Consider the following 20,837-nt stretch of genomic DNA (forward strand, 5'->3'; position numbering starts at 1 on the left):
ATTCCCCTCCCTTGAAGCTGAGTAGTAAGTTTAAATTTTGATCCTTCTGTGTATACTCAGCAGCAGCGATTAACTCATTATTAGAAAACCAATGGATGTCAGGTCAGCAATTTAACATTTATTTTAATTTGGAAAGAAAAATCTTCTGTCTTGAGCTAGGATTCAAAGAACCTAAGTTCAAATTCCAGCATTTATCCAAGACAAATGCAACAACTGTCTCAGGTCTACTAAGAGAAAACAACTACCTTACTCCTCCACATCTTTCACTTATCTAGACTAGAGACTCTTTGGGAACAGGATTTATCACATAGTGATTATTTTCTTTCCCAGCAAAAAGGACCTTAAAAATGGTAGGCTAGTTAGATTTCCAACTGCACAAAGAGGCAGCATTAAATGAAAATTTATTTCTAATTCTAGTTTTCATTCCAATTAACTGGAAGATGTTTAAGTTGAAAGTTATTTGCATTATATAAGCAGGTGAATATAAAGTTTTATATCATACATAATCTAAATATATTGCAGCTCTATAATTATGGTAGCTTTAAGAAAAGGGAATATTTTCAGCAAATTAATTCACTGATGACACTTTGAAGTTCATTAAATGTAAACCAAAATAATAAGAGACAATGTGCCTCTTTCATTTACCTACTGTTTAAAAAGTTTCTTAGCCTTTACTTGGTTGCTACATTAGAAATTACATTTTATTTATTTGCTCCATGCATTACATTATCATCACAAGTCAGATGAAATTGTCATTACCTTTAGCTTGTCTGAAAGATCTTTAATTTCATTTACAGCTCCATTGTACTTATTAGCTAATTCTCTTAATTCTTCCTGAGTCCGCTCATTCATTTCTTTCAGGTGAGTACATTCATCTTCTGTATTACTTAAGCTCCTCTGTAAGACAGAATTATTGTGGAATTAATTTTAAAAAAGAGACTAAATCTGCCTAAGGCTGAAGTTGATCTATTTTTTTCCAAAAACCATTTTGTTCCTAATCAGTAAAGCTAAACAAGCCGATCAAGTCCTGGTAAAAACATGACCTATACAAACCTTTGCAATGTTCTTCTACTTGAAGAACAGCTTATGTCAAAAGACATTTGCCCCACACTTGTAAAAAAAACCAAAAAACCCTACCAAAAAACCCACAGTATGGGGTGTTTTTTATACAACTAATAGTACTTTAAGAACTGGAATGTGTGATTCTCCCCATTCTCTTGTGTTTTATGATAAACTGTGGAAGCTCTGTAATATATTCTGATTCAACGTATTTAAGAGATTTTTTCATACCCTTCACCCAGCAAAATAAGATATAACACATCATATGAGCCAAATGGCTCCAAGGCAGTTTTCTAAATCTTCTTCTGAACCCCATAACGTGGAAAAGCATCTAAATTCAAGAGGCAGCTGTGTCTTCAGGAGGCAAGAAATGCTCCATAAGTTTGCATCAGCTGGTGAAAGCAGCACAACTAAATGGTGCATAGAGCTTCCTCCTCACAGCTCAATATTTGTTTCTTCAGTAATTCAATTTTTATTTTCTTTGTACCAAGCTCTAGCTTAGTTCTTCACCATCAGAACAGACCAAATAATTTTTTTAAAAAGTGCATTCAAAGCTACATTATATATTAAATATTAAAAGACAACTTGCAATTGGGAACCAATGATTCTTCTGTGTGGAAAAAGAAGTATGTGGCAGGAATCACTCAAGCAAGTCTCATACTTGAATTAATATTTCTGCCCCAAAAGTCAAAATAAAAAGGAAAACGTGTAAGTAAGTCAGAAAATTCTTCTCTTATTCTAATGTTGAAAAGGAAAAGAAAGCTAGAAGCAAACATAAAACACCAGCCATCAACAAAGCTGTCAAGAACTATTACAATACAGTAAGGGGCATTGAACTGCAATCTCCTGAGGTTATTTATTACAGCATTATGTGCATTGCACTCTCTATAAACCATGAAGTGGGTAGACACTGAGCACTTAATCATGACCTAAGGGTACTTAACAAATAGTGATAATGGAAAGAGAAAATAAAGTAAAAGATAGTAATGAGAGATATTATAGGGCAAACATCATATTTGAAGAAAGTGTCTCACACTTCATAATGTCAAAAACACATTCTTAAGTGTAATTTGTATGAGTGGTTAAGCTTGTTGCCATAAATTTTACAGTTTAAACTTTATCCAAGAGCACTTTTTCTAATGTATGTATATCGCTTTCCAGTCACTTATTTCCCACACACACTGTTGTTCAGCTTCACAAATTTTGAAATTTGGCAGAAAAAGAAGTTCAAAGAATAGTTTCTCATTAACTATTTAACAAACTTAAGTATTGTCCAACAGGAGAAATAAACACTACTACCTAATATACTGCAAGTGCCACAAGACTATAAACACTGGTGTACTACAAGTAACAAAACAGGGATCTAAGCAGCAGTTACAACTATTTCAGCATTTTCAGAACACGAGACATGAAACTTCAATACCTCCACTTCAGACAGTTTTCTGACCACTTCAATTTTCTCCTGAAGGACCCGCCTCAGGGACTCTTTGGCTGTTGTCTCATAATTGTGTTTGTCTTCTTGCAATGCTATAAGCTCTTTTCGTATACTGTCTTCCGTTTGATTCTGTACATACAAGACAATTGAGATACCAAGACAGAAGGTAAATTAGCATTTTGCTGATTAAATATACTGGATCATCACAAGACCTGTTCTATTCCAAAACATTTAGTAATTTCTGGTAGATGTAAAAATATTATGGACAAATTAGTGATCAAAGAGGTGTATGTATGGCAGCACTCAGGCAATTATCAGCTTTCATCATAGGAAAACTCTGTAGGGTTTTTTGGACACTGTCAAGCCTAGGAGACCTACAATTTGACAAACCAGAGACCTATTAGGTCCCATCTGAAATTCCTCAAACAGGATCTGCAAAAAAATGTTCTTGTAATGTAGGCAGTTGGGAGAAATTAGGAGAAAAAAAAAATATCTGAAGCAGGCATAGGTGGCCTAAACAACAATCAAGCTGGACATACTTGCTGCTCTGACAGACAGCTCACTGATGATGCCTTTTTTCAAATCCCTATTTGGAAAGAAACATCCATAGGAAACAAAACGGCTGCTTCTCACCAACAACAGGAATTTCTTTTCTTCATTTCAGTACATACATTTTTATATGAATATACAAAAAACTGATTCACGCCAAAGAAAACCAAACACTGAAAAATAGCCATTTATCTAGATTTAAAATTATTCCATGAAATACAGAACAGATTTAGTTTTCATGCTGTTCAGATTTTCAAAATTGCACAAGCTTATTTCAGAAATGTTATCTTCCAACTGCTTTCCTATAACCAGCTAATTTCAAAACACTTCAGAGGAGCTATCTTTCAGCATTCCCAGCATCCATCTTTAAGTGAACTGCTTACCTTTGAACATGCCTGTAATTGGTTTCCCATAACCTCTAATCTTGATAGCAGCCTGTCTTCATCTATTAAAGCCTAGCAAACAAGAAGAATCACTTTAGCATCAGCATGTGCTTAGAGCAGTTCCAGTACAGTTCTGCTTTTATGACTTTAATTTTGTTGGAGTACTTATATTATTTCAAACTGGTATATAATTACTAATTTAATTAAATATTGTATTTTGCACAGTTTAAGAGAAGTGCCATAAGCTCGTCATTCTTTCAGCTGTTTTTCCCCATTCTTTGTCAATTAATAGCTACAATTTACACACTACTGTGTATTTCAGTTCATCAAGGAAAAGGATGCCTGCAGATACCTGCCAACTAGTATCTGAAGCCTCTTGTGTGACAGCAAGTAGTCGCTGAAGGGTTGCCAGCTTCTGTTCCAACATTTGTTCCCGATGTAAGGCTTCCTATGAAGAGAGCAGAGCATCCTTTAGTTCAGCTAGGATAACTGAGAAAAATCGAAGCAACATAAGATACCAAAATACAAGAAAAGGAAGTGTGAGAAGCAAACACTGTCACATATTCCAAACTAAGAAGTCCATCCATTTTGTCCAACCAAACATTTATTTTGATATTTTCATTTGAAAATGCTATCCTAAAACTTTGGGTTCCTAAAAACCTTTATCTTCCATGCATATGTTGCACATGCTGACTACATATAGTAACAAGTCATTCTTTCCAAGACCGACTTTTGTCAGTAATTTGAGTCACAAAACCGTGAACACCAAAAGGCAGGTTGGCAGCTCCCCTGCAATGAGCTGTTCATCTTGAAATCAGGTCACAGAAGAAAAATGCCAAAAAAAGAACCACTATTTTTGTTTTATGACAGTAAGATAGAAAAGCATCTTCATTAACAATTTCAAGACACAGAGTGAACAGATTGGTGACCACATATGTATGTGGCCTTCCAAAAAAAGCATTTTTGCCTGAGTTGTTTCCAGGTATGTCAGCAAATAGATACACTGTTAGTATTTGCCTCAAAGGCCTCATGGATGCGAACAAAGAAAAATCACCACTACCAATGAAAAAGAGGCAAATTGAGTCAGTAGCACTATATATAAATATACACAGAATTTGCCAGTAAGAATGTTTTTACATCTTTCCAGAAAACTGATTTTATGATACTTTCTGAATAGTTTCTGTATATATATTAGCCTACACTTTGAACATGTTGCCATTTTGCAGTCTTGCCCTTTTGTGACACGACATCTTAGGAAAAACCACAGCTACTTAAAACTGACACAGGAGCAGGCACAGAAAGTCTGGTGATACCAATGAGGAGGAGCAGCACTGTCCCCTCCTTTATACTTTCCAATAAATACAGGGACAGAAATATTCACACTGAGAAACTATATTCACAGAAACAAACTAGCCCTGGACACATGAAATGACATTTCGTTTTGCCTTTCTTTTCTTCTACCAAAACACAGCAGTGAATGATGCCAAAAGAAACTGGGGACAGTGAGGCAAGATAGGAGAAAGGCCAGGAAAAGCAGCTATTTGATGTTCAGGGAGCCTTCTATAAAACAGAGAGCTTTCATGTTTCTTTTATGAAAGTCATAATTCATACTGCTCATGCAAAGCCCCTATACTATAGAACTATACTATGTTAAGTTACAACACAATCATACAATACTTTGGGTGGAAGGGACCTTTAAAGGTCATCTAGTCAAACACCCCTGCAATAAGCAGGGACATCTTCAACCACATCAGGTTGCTCAGAGCCTTGTCCAACCTAAAATTGAAGATTTCCAGGGATGGGGCATCTATCACCTCTCTGGGCAATAATATTTTACATTAGTTCACTACTGAAAAAGGTAGTTAAATGCTTATCATGTTTGGTTTACAAAATACAAGCCAAAGATACACAGAGCATAAGATTTTTAAAAAAGATTAAATATTTAGCAAAACTAATTATGTCAAAAGAAAAGTTACCTGTAGATACTGTGAAAGCTGAAACAATTCCTGAGAATACATACTGGGAGTGTTAGCAGCAACCTAAAAAAAAAGGAATTTAAGTATCAAAATAGTTTGGGATTTTTCATTAAACTCATGTAATGCAAAATTATTCATTTTAACCTAGACATGAAGGAACACTTCAGATTATCTAACAACTGGCTTTTTCAGTAACTTATTGTTCTCCTACTATTATTTTTTTTAAATTTATTTTTATTCATAGAACTTCCCAGTTTTCTTAGTTTCTCAAGATTTCGTTCTTCATATCTAAAACCACGATTTGAATTTATTTCAGTTAATCCTGTTTTTAAAAACTAGATAAATGACCAATTCCTGCCACTTATCTCACGGTCTTATCTATTAAGATCTTTTCTATGAGTTTTCCATGCTATCAAAAATGAGTTTAAAAATGACACTAGACGTTACTGACTTCATGACTCTTAACATCAACCGGTTTCTTTCAAAGCCACATTTCAGGGCCCATACTGGAAGAAGTGAAGCTACCTTAAAATATACACTGCGAGACTGCATTACCTTCTGTACCTTATATGTCACCTGTAATATTAAGCTAGATAAAAGCAGGCAGTGGAAAACAAATCTAAAGGTAATGGGACTTCACCATTTCTTCACCTTTGTAAGAAGGTAAAACATAGCAAATTACTGAATTACCTTGTCAAGAGGACTTGGTAATGGAGCATGGATAACACTGAAAAAAAAAAATTACACAGTGAACACAAATTGCAGAATAGTAGTTCAAAAATCCAGGTTTGTAGTACTGTGCTTTTAATCAAGATGCTCTCTATTTTTAAGTTTATTCTTCAGATAAAAATGAAGAGTTAAGACACAAATGTGCAAAAAAGTTAATACCCTGCTGAGCAGCGTTTTCAAAGTTACAGAATTATTTTCCAATTATAGCTTTAAGGTCTATTCTAAGAACTTTCTTTACCAACTTAATCTCTATTTCAGTACCTACATACTATTTGATTCTTAAAAAATTTTATTAAGATTTAAACCAATCTACATGCACAACTAATAGATATGAGAAGACAGTGAATATAGTACTCATTTATAAACTCAAGAGAGTAAATCAATACTTGGTAACATACAGAATGTTGTGCACTTTCACTACAGCAAATATTACACTTGCACATTTTCATCAGAACAAAAAATTTAACACCATACATTTCTACTGCTTCTTACTAGGACATGCAATTACATAGAAAGTAAAAATAAATTATTATGGAAAATTTATCTTCCCAGAGGTAAGGACACCTTAAAACTTCGTGCAAATATTTCTGGATACTAATGATAAAAGAACATTTAAGCAAGCAAACAAAAACATACAATTACTGAGGATGAAAGATGATTGAAATTATGTCATTTGCAATTGGCACTCAGTTACTGCAAAAAAACACATTTACATGTTTTTGTTTCTGGTACTCTGAAATCTTCTCCAAGATGTGCATATATACACAGAAAACTCAATATTTACAAGTTTCCCAACATTATTCCAACATAGTTTATGATTTTTCTCCTCAAGCCAGGCCAAGTCTTCTTTCGTTGTGACTCCAAATAACTGCACTACAAGGACATATTACTGTTTTACTTACCTGAAGAATATTAACAGTGTTACATGTACATGTGCACACACAGACAACACTAACTTCACTTTAGTACATTCTACGTGCATTTAAAGAGGAAAAATAGGAAAAATAATTATCCCAAATAAAAAAAGGAAGAAGAATGCTCATTTGCTTCCCCCCCCCCCCCTTATTCTTCTGTTTATAACATTTTTCCAGTACATTAAACAACAGCCAGTCAGCAAAGCCCAACCTGGTAAGAACTTTATTCTTTTAAAGAAGTACTTTATTAATTCAATATGTTTTAATTTCAAAAAGTGAAAAGCAAATGAGATTTCTTATTCATAATGCCTGCAAAAGAACCATGCTGTCATTTTTTTTTGCATGAAAACAGGAAGATAAGCTGTTCATATGCTGATTTTAAACAAAATTAATCAAATCTTCATCATATTGTTAGTTTAATTTTGCTACATATAAATAGATACTTATTCTTACTCTGATCGCAATCGAGCTTCCATTCCATCTGGAAGAAACAATTTGATTGTGGAGACTATACATCCATGGGTAACTGAAAAGAAAAACACTTCATCATTATGATGGTTACTATTTAATTATAAGTTCAATGGTTAATATTATAGTAACCAAGCAAACTGTCATAATTGTGAGGCAGCAAACAAGAGGCATGAATGCCTTCAAGCACCACTGGCTGGGTCTGCCTTCTAGGACCTCCTCTGCAGAGAGGAAACTTTATAATTAGAATCTTGAAGAGGTTATTCTGTGTATTTAGTCCTGGCTGTGAAGCAGTTCCAGTTTTTTTCATGAGCAGCAATGCCTGCAAGATGTCTTTACTGCAGCAGGTTAGTTTTTATCATAAAATGAACAAAAAGAGACGTATGTTACCTGCATTATGTACCAGGAGTGCAGAAATTTAAACAAAATAAGGAGCTGCCTTTTAGGCAAGATTCCTATGATTAAGTCTGAGGACTTAAAAGGTAACAAGCATATGTCACCAGACACTTCATCTGGAACCTGCCAGCTGATTGTTATTTACAAACATAAGGATCAAAAAGGGAATACAAAGGAAGAGCAGAGGAATCTCTGAGGAGTACCTACTCCTGAATGCTATAAGCAGCACCATTTAAGACAATGCATCTCTGTTTTGGCATGCTCATACTACCTCTAATGCACAGCCCTAGATAAGTGGCCTCCCACTTCAGGAGAAGAAAGCTTGCTTCTCCAGGCCTAAAATCAAGATTCTGTGAACTCAGGAAAGATCCTAAGGAGTAACAGGAACAAATGCAATACTTTATTCTTACATAAAGCTCAACCTCTCTACACGATGTTTCCCAAAAATGTTACTTACACCATTTTCAATGACATTGCAGACAGTCAAATCACATGTTGGTTGTGGGTTTGGTTTTTTGTGTTTTGTTTTTTTTTCTTGTATGGTTCTATGATTTGGGAAGTAAAAATTCTTCTCAGTTACACAGAAAGATAAACAGAAACTGTTCCCAAAACTACTACCACAAGGTATATACAATTAAGTATATGGTCTTCTGTCATCTACCCCTATACCTAAAATGCCCATCAACAAATAGCTGCTCTACTTTCATGGTTATTAATATCAGCAAAACAGTTAATCTAGCTTTGAATAAAAGGGTAATGGGTGTTTTAGGCCAACAGCAGTACTCCAGGGAAATAAAGACAGGTCTTTCAGGAAGCTACCTCAATAGAATCTAAAAATACAGGAGAACTGATCCAACTACACAGATTTGTTCTTAACCCTCACTCAGTGCTAAAAGCTAATGCTTTGGAGAAGTATCCTCTTGGCTACAGCACCTTGTTTTTTCAAGCTGACCTGGTAAAATATTAAATTTACACATCAGGGAAGAACAGCCAGGATCTCATTCTCAAAACAGATTTAAGTATTGGGATCTTTTTTGGCTTTAGATGTAAGTCCCCAGAATTCACAAATTGTTCTTGCAAAAACATAGAAATACACATTAGAAATGTCAGCTGTAGCATGCAATACTCACACAGCTTTCACCATGAGGAATCTTTCCTTTAAGGCATGAAAACCCAGTGTTTTCAAGAAGAAAGTACTAAGTATTAGAAATTAAAGACCAACACAGCCTTACATTTGGGTCATGTTTCAGGTGGGTCTGCTGTGATATTATATAAGCTCTAGAAGTTTTTCCATCAACACTCAGACTAAAAGTAAAAAAATCTCACAAAAGCTGCAGGAGCTTTATTTCTGTTAAAAAAATTCAGATAAAGAGGATTTAGCAGAAGGTCCAAAACAGAGAGTGACTGTGAAAAGGCAGCAAGCATGTCAGTAAGTTTAGAAAATAAAAAGAATTAAAAAAAGAAAAAACCCCACACACTGTCCTTCAGCTATCAATTCATCATCAATGAAAATTAAAGAGAAAACCTAGAGGTAAAGCAATGTATTAAACATTATTATAGTGACGACTGGACGGTTGGTAACACTCAAGTCTATATTATTCCTTCCAGGGGAGGGCGGGTTGGAAAGGCAGTAACCTCTGATTGCCAAATGGCTTTGAGAAATGTGTTCTCCCACCGAAGCCTCCTCCCCCTCTCCCCAGGTCCCAGATGACCCGCCAGGCACTCACCTCCAGGGCGCGGGCAGGGACGGGGCGGCAGGGCGGGCAGGAGCGGCCCCAGCTCGGCACGGCTTCCCGCCAGCCTGCGCTGCCCGCAAACAGGGCAGAAAACACTGGTCCTGCACGATCTGCCAACTTCAGTCAAACTCGCTGCATCATTTTGAAACAGGCAACTGTCACAGGCGTCACGGCACAACTACAAAAAACCACTGAGAGCGGCCCTGAACCATGATACGGGTTTATGGGAAAATGGAGCATCGAAACGGCAATAAAGAAATCATTTTTGTCCCAAAATACTTGCTTCACAGAAAGACAATTTGAAAATGATGCTGTCGTTTTTATTTTCATCCCTCCCCGGCAGCGTTCAAGGCCAGGTTGGATGGGGCTTTCATGAACCTGGTCTAGTGGGAGGTGTTCCTGCCTGTGCAGGGGAGTTGGAACTAGATGGTCTTTGAGGTCCCTTCCAACCCAAACTAGTCTGTGGTTCTATGACAGAGGGCATGGCAATAATCAAAGCAGCACTAAGTAACTGCCCCTCAGGAATCTGACAAGCCCCGGGCTTCCTCAGCTGCACAACTTCTTCCAAATTCCACACAAGAGATAAGACTTTACCAGAAATAAGTGCATAAACCTTATTTCAATCAAATAATCTGGTATTATTTGACCCTTCTCAAAAGCCCTCTGTTTCCTTCCAGGTGGGAAAGTCAACACCAGTTAAGTACTGGAATGCTCTGGCACCGACTGGGAAACTTAGGAGGTGCTAAAAGAATACAAAGCACACTAACACTGAGAAGAGCAGGGTAAGATGATTAATAGATAAGTACTGTATTAAGGAGAGGGAAACAAGCAGGCCTGCGTGCTTGTTAATAACAAAGAGCAGACAAATAAGGAAGCAGGATTGGAACATTTCTCTGGGGCCTGTTAATGACTGCAGCTCAGCAGCAGAAAGCACAGGAACCTGCGCTCATGTAAGATAAAAATCACATACTGAACGTGCCACTATTTTAATGAACCAGATCAAGATCTTATTTGCAAGGAAATTACTTAGTAAGACACAACTTGAACAAGAAAATGGAAACAAATGCATTCTAGCAGTATTTACACGAGTCAGTATTTACATAGGCAAGTGAACTCCCCCTGTTCTGTCATGACCTTGTAATTACGCACAGCAAAATGCTGAAACGCCTTGTGCAAGGAAGGCACCATGTAAATACTGTAATACAAAACTGTTGTAAAGGGAATCACTACCTTTAAAAACAACTACTTTCATGTCTGTTTCATTACTAGGTTAACAGTAACATCCAAGACTACTGAAAGAACTGGTGAAAAAACTATGTTTAGAAGCACTCCAACTGCACTCACAGATAAACACGAAGTGCAATGCAGCCGTTTCATGCCCCAGCACGATGATACAATCTTCATTCACTGCTTGGGGGAGCACAGAGAGGGAGTAAAGCAAACTTATACTGTTCCTCATTAGCTAGCTCAACACATTCAGGAACATGAGTACAGCTCCTATGTTCAAAGCTGGAGAAGAGGAAAAAAGGCTGCACAACCTGATCACTCATTACACAAACCTCAGGTCCCTCATAGTGCTTTGTAAAAAAAAAAAAAAATTGGGAAGAACTACTACTGGCAAGAATGCCTGACTGGAATTTGCTTACTATGAACTTTTCACAAATTTTCTCATAAACTAATTGCAAATAATTGCTGATAAAAACAAGTAAACTCCAACTTCCAACTAAATCTTAAAATTTAAAAAAAATATTGTTTTAGGTCTAAATATATAAAGAAATTCAGCTTCTTCTAGAGAGGATAGCATCTCAAATGAACAGCTCCACATACATTAGAAGCCATGTATTCCTTTGATTTTTTCCAGTTATACTTCTAGTATTCATAAATTTCACTTCACATGAAACAACATTTTAAGTAACTTTCAGGAAATTCCAACTAAACATCCAAGAGTTAAATCTTTGCAACATGATTTTTGAGAAAAGTGAACAATGTCATGTGATCTTCATTACAATGAATTGCTCAAAAACCCTATAGCTCCAGAAGCTCTCCAAGACAATATAAATATACTTCACCACTGCTTAACAAAGTTCTCTTGCAAGCCACATTCATTACCCTTCCTCTGTTACTTCAGACTTGGAGAACTATAACCTGTTTGACTAGAGACAGATAGAATTCCTACCTATCAGATGGAGCAGTGGGTTCATTTTTTGGGTTTTGGGGGGTTTGATTTGGGATAAGGAGTTGTTTGTTTGGGAGGAGGTATGTTTTTCAAAAGAACTTCACTGTCTGCATTTACATTTAATATTATTCTTTCATTTCACTCTTGACTAATACGCCTCTCTTTAAAGATCAACTCCATAAAGGTCTTGTTCAGAAAAGCAGTAAAATGGAAAAGCAGTGACAGCAGTTCTGCCATTTTATTGCCAAATCTGTGTTATCGGATGAGGATTCTTGAGAACGTATCCAGAAGTTCAACTGCATAAAGTAATGGGCCCACAAGGTAACTTTTAATAGTATTGAAAATATTGATTACAACCTAGTAGTTCACAAACAGACCCATCTTCAAATAAATGGCTCCTGAAACACTGTACATAAAGGCAAAAGAAGAGACTGAGGCTGCATTTTTATTAATACAGATAAACAGCTATTACTATAATACAAGAGCTTCTGAGCATGCATACTTGAAAGAGGACAGCAAGAAAATCAAACCAAATCCCAACACCACATCTTTCAGCTCAACTTTTTTCTAACCTCAGAAATAAAAAAATAAAATAAAAAAAGAAATAAAAAAATCAAGAAATCAAAAAGCACCTGCAGAAAAAATCACTAGCAGCCACAGAAAGAAAATGCAGGTATCTTGACAAGAATCAAATTAGCCTGTTTCAAACATTCACTGAATACTTCACCACAAAATGGCATTTTATACTTCTGTTTTATACTTCTGCCAATTATTAGCTGCAACTTCAGGGTTCATAAGGCTTGAAAGGAAGATAGTTTTAGAAAAATAACCACAAACCCCATGCCCATGCTGCACTTTGAAAATTCCTGTCAGTCAATTTAAGTGAGGCAATTGCTATTCGTTAATAACTAAGTCTATGTTTCCAGAAGATCAGGTTCTTGATCCAGTTTATTGTGTGACTCACTGCCAGCATAAAGGAAGAAAGAAGTAACAAAAACCCCAAAACTATTTTCTTTCAACAGAAATACCATTTACTCTTAAAGATTGGACTGTAGTAAAAAGTTGTAAATAAATATACTTGAAAAAAAAAGTGATCCATACCCTTACCTTTCCGCGTGTTCTCTGTCACATCTACGCCAAACTGGATTATGTCACCTGACATAATTTCACATGGTGGGCTTTCCTCAGATCCTCTACTCAGTCTCTGGCTATTAATAAAGGTACCATTGCTACTTTTAGTGTCTTGAAGATAGAACTGTAAAAAACAAACAAAAAGAATAGTAAAGTATCTGGAAAAAAAAAAAGTATGATGAAACATAAGCTCCAGCAAAATGTTATTTGCTATGAAATACAGCTTGACCTCCCAATGTAGAAGAGTTCAAACGTATCAAACTCAAAACACCCTCCTCAGGATGCAACACCTTCACATTATCAAGAAATATTTGTATTTAATTTTTAGTTATTTAACATATGATTGAATTCTAGCACACACACTACACAAACAATTGCTGCAAACTGTACTTAACCTACTGCCTGCGTGGAAAGACCAGACATGGTTAGTTAATACCTTCTGCCACACATGTAAGAATTCATATTTATACTGTCAACACACAAAAATTCTAACTGCTCATACATTTAAAGTACTAGTGTTCCATGATGGAAACATGCTGTAGGGAAGATTAGAACTGAGAGCACAAGGAAAAACTTCAGCAGAAGCTAGAATTCAGGGAACATAATATAAGATAATAGTGAAACTAAGTTGAAAATAAACAGGATGCTTTCACCTCTCAACAATACTAGTTGACACTATCAAGTTAATCTCAGGATTGCTGCATCATCAAGTACCTTTGTAAATATTCATTTGTAGAGTTAATTAAAATGTAATAGCAACTTATTGAATCAGAAACTGCTTATGATGGAACACTTCTAGTCAAAACTGCTGCATCTGAGAAGAGGTTACAAGTGAGTCACCTGGCAGAAGACCAGAGTCATTGGCTAAGACCAGATCAGCAGACAGCACGAAAGAGGAGACTGGAATGGTACTAACCAGCCAGGTGTAACTACTAAAATTAGTCACTTCCAGCAGTTCAAGATAACAAGTTATTATAGGAACCTGATGGGATAGTAGAAATCTCTGGCATCCTGCACCCATAAGGAATCTCATCAAGTCCCAAAACAAGCATAAAGCTGGGGGGAGAGACATCGCCTTCAAAGAAATGAACATATTCCCATGTTTTTCTTGTAAAAGCCATTGATTATTTCTTTTCAGGTTTTCATGCAAAATCTCCCACGCTTTTATATGCCTCTATTATCACATTACTCAAAAAAAAATAAAAATCATGGAGTCAAGGGAAAAGGTGTTTAAAATGGAGCAAGAGACCAGCTGCAGGGCTCTTCAGATCTCATATTGGAAAATGACACCAAGCATATGGTGTGTATCTTACAGACTCATCTGGAATAGCACAACACAGCAACTCTAACCTGAGAGCTTAAATACCACTGGGTCCAGAAGATGGGTCTCAATACAGCAATCACGTGGAATGCTAACACAGAAAAGCTCAGCTAGGTCTATGTAATGACAGAATGAAAAGCAGCATAAAAACTTTTTTCCAACAGATGTGCCTTTGGTCTTACACTGAAGAAAAGGAAAATAATCAGTTGTATGTTCATACAGATGAAGGTAAATACAAATTATGCATAGATCAAGAAATGATGGCTGCATTCACGGCACTAACAATCAGACCCACCCTATTCTAAATAACACTCTATATTATGAAATACTATATATTAAAATAATATAGCTTTTATAACAGTTATAAGTTTAAAAGCCAATCAATTTAATTAGCTTATTAATTTACTACTGAACTCTCTCATGGTTCAGTGCAGAGATAATTACTTTTTTTACTTCCTGTTTGTTTTCAATTAGTGTTCTGCTTCATTTGAAAATCCTTCTGTTATGAAAAAGTGAGTCACAAGCAAGGAGAAACAAGCATGCTTGTTCTTCCCCACCCTTTTCTTTCCTATGCATAATATCTGCCTTTTATCCTTCCAACTTTTTGATTAAACACTGCCCCTTGTAAACATACTTCTGCAGAATCTGCAGCTGGAGCACAGACAAGGCAGCACAAGGAAATACAAGAGACCAACCACAGGAAAGTGCAACAGATCATTAGCAACAAAACTTACATCCACTTAGCTGCACACTACTGAATTTCATTAGGTAAATTTTAGAAAAGTGATGTCCTTGTATTTACAAACAGAATGAAAATACTTTTCATCCTGCATCTAGTAAAGGAATTAGCAATATGAGCTACTGAAGCACACTGACTTCAAGATATAGTGAAAAGGATTCTGTTACCTTGAATGTAGCAATTAGTCAGGGACCCAGAGCTGGTCCCTTTCAGGTAGCAAATTCAAATGTTACTTACATACCAGTTTTCACTAGTTCAACACATCTTTCTGAAAAAATTAATCCTCCATCACTTTTGTATCATTACTACAAGTTATCTTTACAAAAAAAACCACAAGCACAAGCCCTGAAACTAACACAGGTACATGCTGACAGGTACTTATGGTAGCATACTAGTATTTAATACACTATTGATTATGCAGTATCCTTGGTGGGTTCTCCAATTCCCAAAATAACGCCTTTTACACAGCTGCCATGCACTACAGTGCCTTCTCTGGAACCAGAACTGTTTGTTCTTCCTGCTTCCCAGCATAAACCAGGGAACTGCTGCTGAGCAGCAGTGCCAGCTTATAGAGCAACAATCCATCTTTTCCCTTCCCCAGTGCTCACTGCTGAGTGGCACCACCTCTTCAGGTGCACTGGCCCAGGCACTTGTTTATCACTGCAAACCAGTTTTTAGAGCTGGTACAAATTATTTGAGGAGGTGCTTAAGCTGGTACTGCCAGAAAAAAGGGCAGCACACATGGACCCAATTATACTTGCTTTTGTAATTCACACCTCTCTTCAGATCAAACTAAAATTCCAGGCCTGTGTGCTTCATTAACTAGTCCAGTTCTGAGCAGAGATGGTAGCTCATGCACATTCAAAACAACTCAGCTTTTGAGGACTGTTAAAGAATTATCACACCCAGGTAACAACTCTATGTATAGTTCCAGTTGCAGTCCCCTCTCAAAACACACAGTAACATACAACTACTTAAGAACCTTCCTCTCCAGTAACAACATCTTTTCAGACAGGAAAAGAAATCTCAACACACATTTCTTAGTAATTTACATTCTCATTATTGTCTGTATCCTCTCATTTATAAGCCATTAATAAGATTTGTAGTTCATCAGAACAAACATACAATTAGGTTGGTGTATGCTGCCCTTTTTTCTGGCAGTACTGGCTTAAGCACCTTCTCAAATAATTTAAAATTTTGTTCCAAGAAAGTTAAAATGTTAATCTCAAAGCAACAGCCGTGCATTATAATCAATCAAACAGACACTAAAAGGCAAAGATATCTAAGATCTTTCTGTTGTCTAAGTGCTCTTTACAAGGTACAAGGTAAAGATTGAGAACAAGTTCTGTACACACAGGATAAGAAAAAAAATAATCAATGCTTAAAGCGTAAGTGCTCTATTAATGAATTCCTGACAATTTAAATAGTGATTTTTTTCAAAAACTCTTATGACCTAGCTACTTCAGGTTCAATACAACGAGGAAAAAACACTCAAGTCTCTTCAGTACTGCAGTAAGACAGACTCAGGTAACATTTGCTATCACCATGTTCCATTTTAAGAGCACATTACTGCTACCCCATCTATCCCAGCTTGAAACTGCAGTACAGGACAACTATGCTGAGAATTACACTGAGAATTACTGGAGAACTGAGACAGTTTGTCTGCAGAGATTTGAGATTCACTTCATGAAAAGGAACAAATTCTACATCCAAAAAATGTTGACTTAGACCACTGCATATAATTAAACACATTTCAGTCTTCTTCCAGAGCTGAATCAATAAGTAAATAGTACACTGCCTTTAAGAGAAAATCTATCATCACTATACTTTATTCATTCAATATTTTTTCACTGCCTAGACAACTAATATAGAGAGAAACCAGATTTCAGGACCTCCTAGTTTACTATTTTTCTCATATCTGATTTCCTGTGTGAAAATATACAGAAGTCCCATGTTTCAGAGCCCTTTTACACAGGCTTCGACACATTAGTTTAAACAAGAAGGATTTAGATTAGTCAAATTCTGAGCTACAGCCACTAAGGAGATGACAGCTTCATTTTTGCCATTTTTACTGCCACAGAGGGGCAGCAAGGCTGTCAGCTGAAGCAGTTAAGCTATAAAATGCTGCAGTTATAATGACAGATTCTTCCCCTACTTACACTACAAACTACATGATCAATCAGTGAACAATTAATGCTGGCATTACAAATACACCCCCTGAGTACTAGAGATAATACTCAAATGCAGCAAGTAAGTAGGGATCTAGAAATTTGAATATCTGCCCTAGAGTAATAGTTCCATTCAAAACTAGACTAAGTAGTAGTAAAACTGTTAATTTACTGGTTTCATGCTGAGTATTGTACTAGGAGGTGAAGTACACTGGCTTTGCACAATGTGAATTGTGCACAAAGATTTAAAAACATTACAAAATAACATCCAACCAATATGGCTAACATGAATTACACTGCAACCAGAAAGCTTTTTCGCCCATACAATAAAAAAGTAATTTTATCTTCGAGTGTTTGCCCTGAATATTTTCTTCTTTTGGAAGCAGCACTTCTGCTAGCAGAATACACTGTGCAAAACATACTGAATTCCAGGTCATCCTTTGCCTGTAAGACAGAGAAGTTCAAATGCTAAATTACCTCCAGATCCAAGTTATCAAGTTCCTCATTCTGGTCTGCTTACACACATCCTAAATTCCTTTCCTCTCACTTGCCTAGCTCCACCCACCTATCAAGGAAGTAGAAGTATTTGTCTTCATAAGCAAGCATAATTCACAGGGCGGGGTACATCAAGCAAAATTGCTTTTCTGTTTAGTTTTATATTTTTTAAATACATAGATCTAATAGCTCTATATTTATTAAACTCCACTTCTTTCAATTTAGCAACAAAACTAGTGCATTAACTTTCAAGTTCTTTGTAAATCTCCTTTTTAAAACTATTCTAGGCACCTGACACAGGCACACGCCATGGTACTGAAGTGGCCAGGTATGAAGAAAAGGACTTTTCAGACATTGAACAGACTGAAGGAGTGGCAGTTGGCTATTCAGGGTCCACACGTATGGAAGGTCCCAGAGACAACTACTTGCTCATAATTTTCAGGAACTTCTTTGGAAAATAATAAACTTAACCACCTTTTCTATGAAGAAAAAAAAAAATAAAAAAAATAACCTTATTTGATATAGCACTGGACAAATATGTTCACCTGAAAGTCTAAGTCTAATGTAAATCTGACTACTTTGATGAAAGTAGTGAAATCCTCAGCTACAGCTGCCCCACTAAGTCAGTGCTATCCTTCCAAACCTGCCAGTAGCTCCAAGGAACAAAGAATATGCTCTTCTGCTGACCAAGTTGATTCGTGTCTATTTACACCTTAAAGTTTTGTTGACTGTACTGCCAGGACAACCCTGCTGGTTGCTCATACCTGTTGTCAAGCAAAATAAACTGTGGCAGTAAAAGCAGTTTTGTGCCAGTGTAACCGAGTCTGGGTATACACAGAGTTCAGCCATTTCTGGATATATCTGAAGTGCTGCAAAGCATTAATTACTCTGCTGCCTGCCACATCCTGATAGTTCAAGTGCTCTGAAGTTCATTACCAGCCCTGTTACTCAGCTTAACTTTTGTCTGAGCTATGTTGGCAGATTTCGCCTGAAAAGGACACAGGGGCTATGACAGGGAAGACCACTTGGATTTGTGGGGAAGAGGAGGAATCACCTTAGGCAGAGGAGTAGTGCTGAACACCAAGAGGCACTAACAACTATGCACAACCATACACTTGCCTGCAACCTTGGATTGCTGGAGTGTTTCTCAGTAGCAAAATATCACATTCCTCAACAAAAGAGAGCAAACATTTCCAGGTGTGTTGTACCTGCAAACATTTCAGCACAGACCTTTCTTTGATATATGACATTGCAATGCTTACTTTAACTGGTGAGTTCTACAGATACTCTGGCACATTTCAGAAATTTCAATTATGACATATTAAAAACATTCACAAAAACAAAAAACATGAAAGCACATTCGCAGAGTGAATACCATCTCGTATTTGCAGTGCTCATCAGGCAAAAGCATTTACTTTCTAATCCACTATTCAAACCCCACATTTGCTAGTCCTTGTAACTAAAGGAAATTTACTCATCTGAAGGTGAAAAGCTCAAGACTCAAGGTTACTATTAGTCAAAAGCTGTATCTTATTCTTCAATATTTGCAGTTACCCACATAGCCTATATCAGGAAAATTCAGAAATAGGATGTTGGATTAAAAGGATTTTTTAATTTGTATTAACAAGTGGTCATTCTTAACAGAAAGACTATTAAAATGATTTAACAATACTTTTTAATTATTCTGTTCTAGAATTAGCTATGTGGACCTGAAACACATTCTATTTAAATGGTTTGGGATATTTATTATCAATTAAAATTCTCCAGCACTATTGTTGCATTTTTAAAGCAATTAATATTAAAGAGATTGGTAGAAGACTTCTAAAAGCTGAAGTGTAGGACTTCAAAATGCATCACAATCCAAGCTCTGGTTTAAAACAAAACCCATGCTTACAATTTGAAGTTTGTGCGTATAACAGAATGAGGATGAAGATCTTTACCACTTGTCTGCAAAAGTTTGTTGTAATCATGCATTGCTGCCCTCAACTTCAAACCATAGTCCCACACATCTTTCACAATCACTGTACCATTCAAGACTGAGGTCTTCAACTCCCATGTGCTAAGGCACAAAAGAAGTGAGGCAGATGAACCCACCACCACCCTAGTCATCTGCTGCCTTACCATCACAGAAAGCAGCAAAGTTGGCTTGATGGCAGGGACAGTCAGCATAATTTCAGGATTCCTTATCATTTCCAGTTAGCTTAATCTGGTTGGTATATAACAATGACCTGGGCTAAAAATGAGCATACTTTAGAAGCTGGTTCCTATACCATATATTCACACCTCCCACAGCAGCAGCATCATACAAGAACAAAACAGCAGAGAGGAGGCTGTATTTACAATATCAACCATCTGGTTTCTGTCAGTTGATATTTGTCAGAATCTTAAGACCTTAAAAGTAAGTACATTTCACAAACAAAAATTGGAGCTCTCTGTATTAGGATGTAGCTGTCAAAGTAGAGTTTGAAGTAAATTAGGAAAACCATGATAATCTGCATAATATTTGCTTTCATAAAACATAAATTGCATTACGGTTCCTGGAACCCTCAACATCCCAATGGTCACTACAGAATTTTATCAGCATCACTAACCCACTTGCAGATTTCTTTATGTTAGCTCTAAAAAGCACTAGCAACACTCCAAGCACCTGGAACAACAAAACTTCTGGAAAAAATACAGTAGTATTATGGTGATGCTAATTTATATAGAAAAAACTCTTTCATAAGAAATTATTGTTGTATTATACCAATATTAAAGTAATAGCTTATACTTTTAAAAGTGCTTTTACTCCCAATTTGGGGTTTTTTTTTAACCCCAAAACAAACCTGGAACCAACAAACATGAATAGAAACATTATCAGAAATTACAATTTTTTGCTAATATACTGGCCCTCACACCCATCTGATAGAAGCAGTGGCATTCAAGTAGCCTCACAAACTCTCTTCTAGAAACAACATCATCCCATTCTGTAATTGCAAAATGCAATAAAACACCCAGTCACGGAAGACCAAGTCCTGACCACTCTCTATCACACAGTAACAACTCATTCCTTAAAATTCTGTAGAAACTACATTCATGTAGAAGATTCATGCTGAAGGATATGCCCTGAAGCAATCCTGGGCACAGCACATACTTTTCATTCCTCTTGCTGAATAAAGTTTT

At 36.4% G+C, this 20,837-nt stretch overlaps 1 protein-coding gene across 1 annotated transcript in view; it reads right to left on the reverse strand.

Annotated features, from left to right (window-relative positions):
- Positions 1-20,837, reverse strand: part of SLMAP (sarcolemma associated protein) — a 73,149-nt gene that overhangs the window by 31,721 nt on the left and 20,591 nt on the right. The window contains exons 2-9 of the mRNA XM_009996668.1: positions 12,929-13,076; positions 7,499-7,571; positions 6,093-6,129; positions 5,403-5,465; positions 3,779-3,874; positions 3,427-3,498; positions 2,483-2,623; positions 760-897 (exon numbers count right to left, since the gene is read on the reverse strand). Coding sequence (XP_009994970.1) covers positions 760-897; positions 2,483-2,623; positions 3,427-3,498; positions 3,779-3,874; positions 5,403-5,465; positions 6,093-6,129; positions 7,499-7,571; positions 12,929-13,076 — 768 coding nt within the window. The remainder of the gene's footprint in view (positions 1-759; positions 898-2,482; positions 2,624-3,426; positions 3,499-3,778; positions 3,875-5,402; positions 5,466-6,092; positions 6,130-7,498; positions 7,572-12,928; positions 13,077-20,837) is intronic.

The sequence above is a fragment of the Chaetura pelagica genome, unplaced genomic scaffold (assembly GCF_000747805.2).
Source record: "Chaetura pelagica isolate M959 unplaced genomic scaffold, ChaPel_1.0 scaffold914, whole genome shotgun sequence".
Lineage (NCBI taxonomy): Eukaryota > Metazoa > Chordata > Aves > Apodiformes > Apodidae > Chaetura > Chaetura pelagica.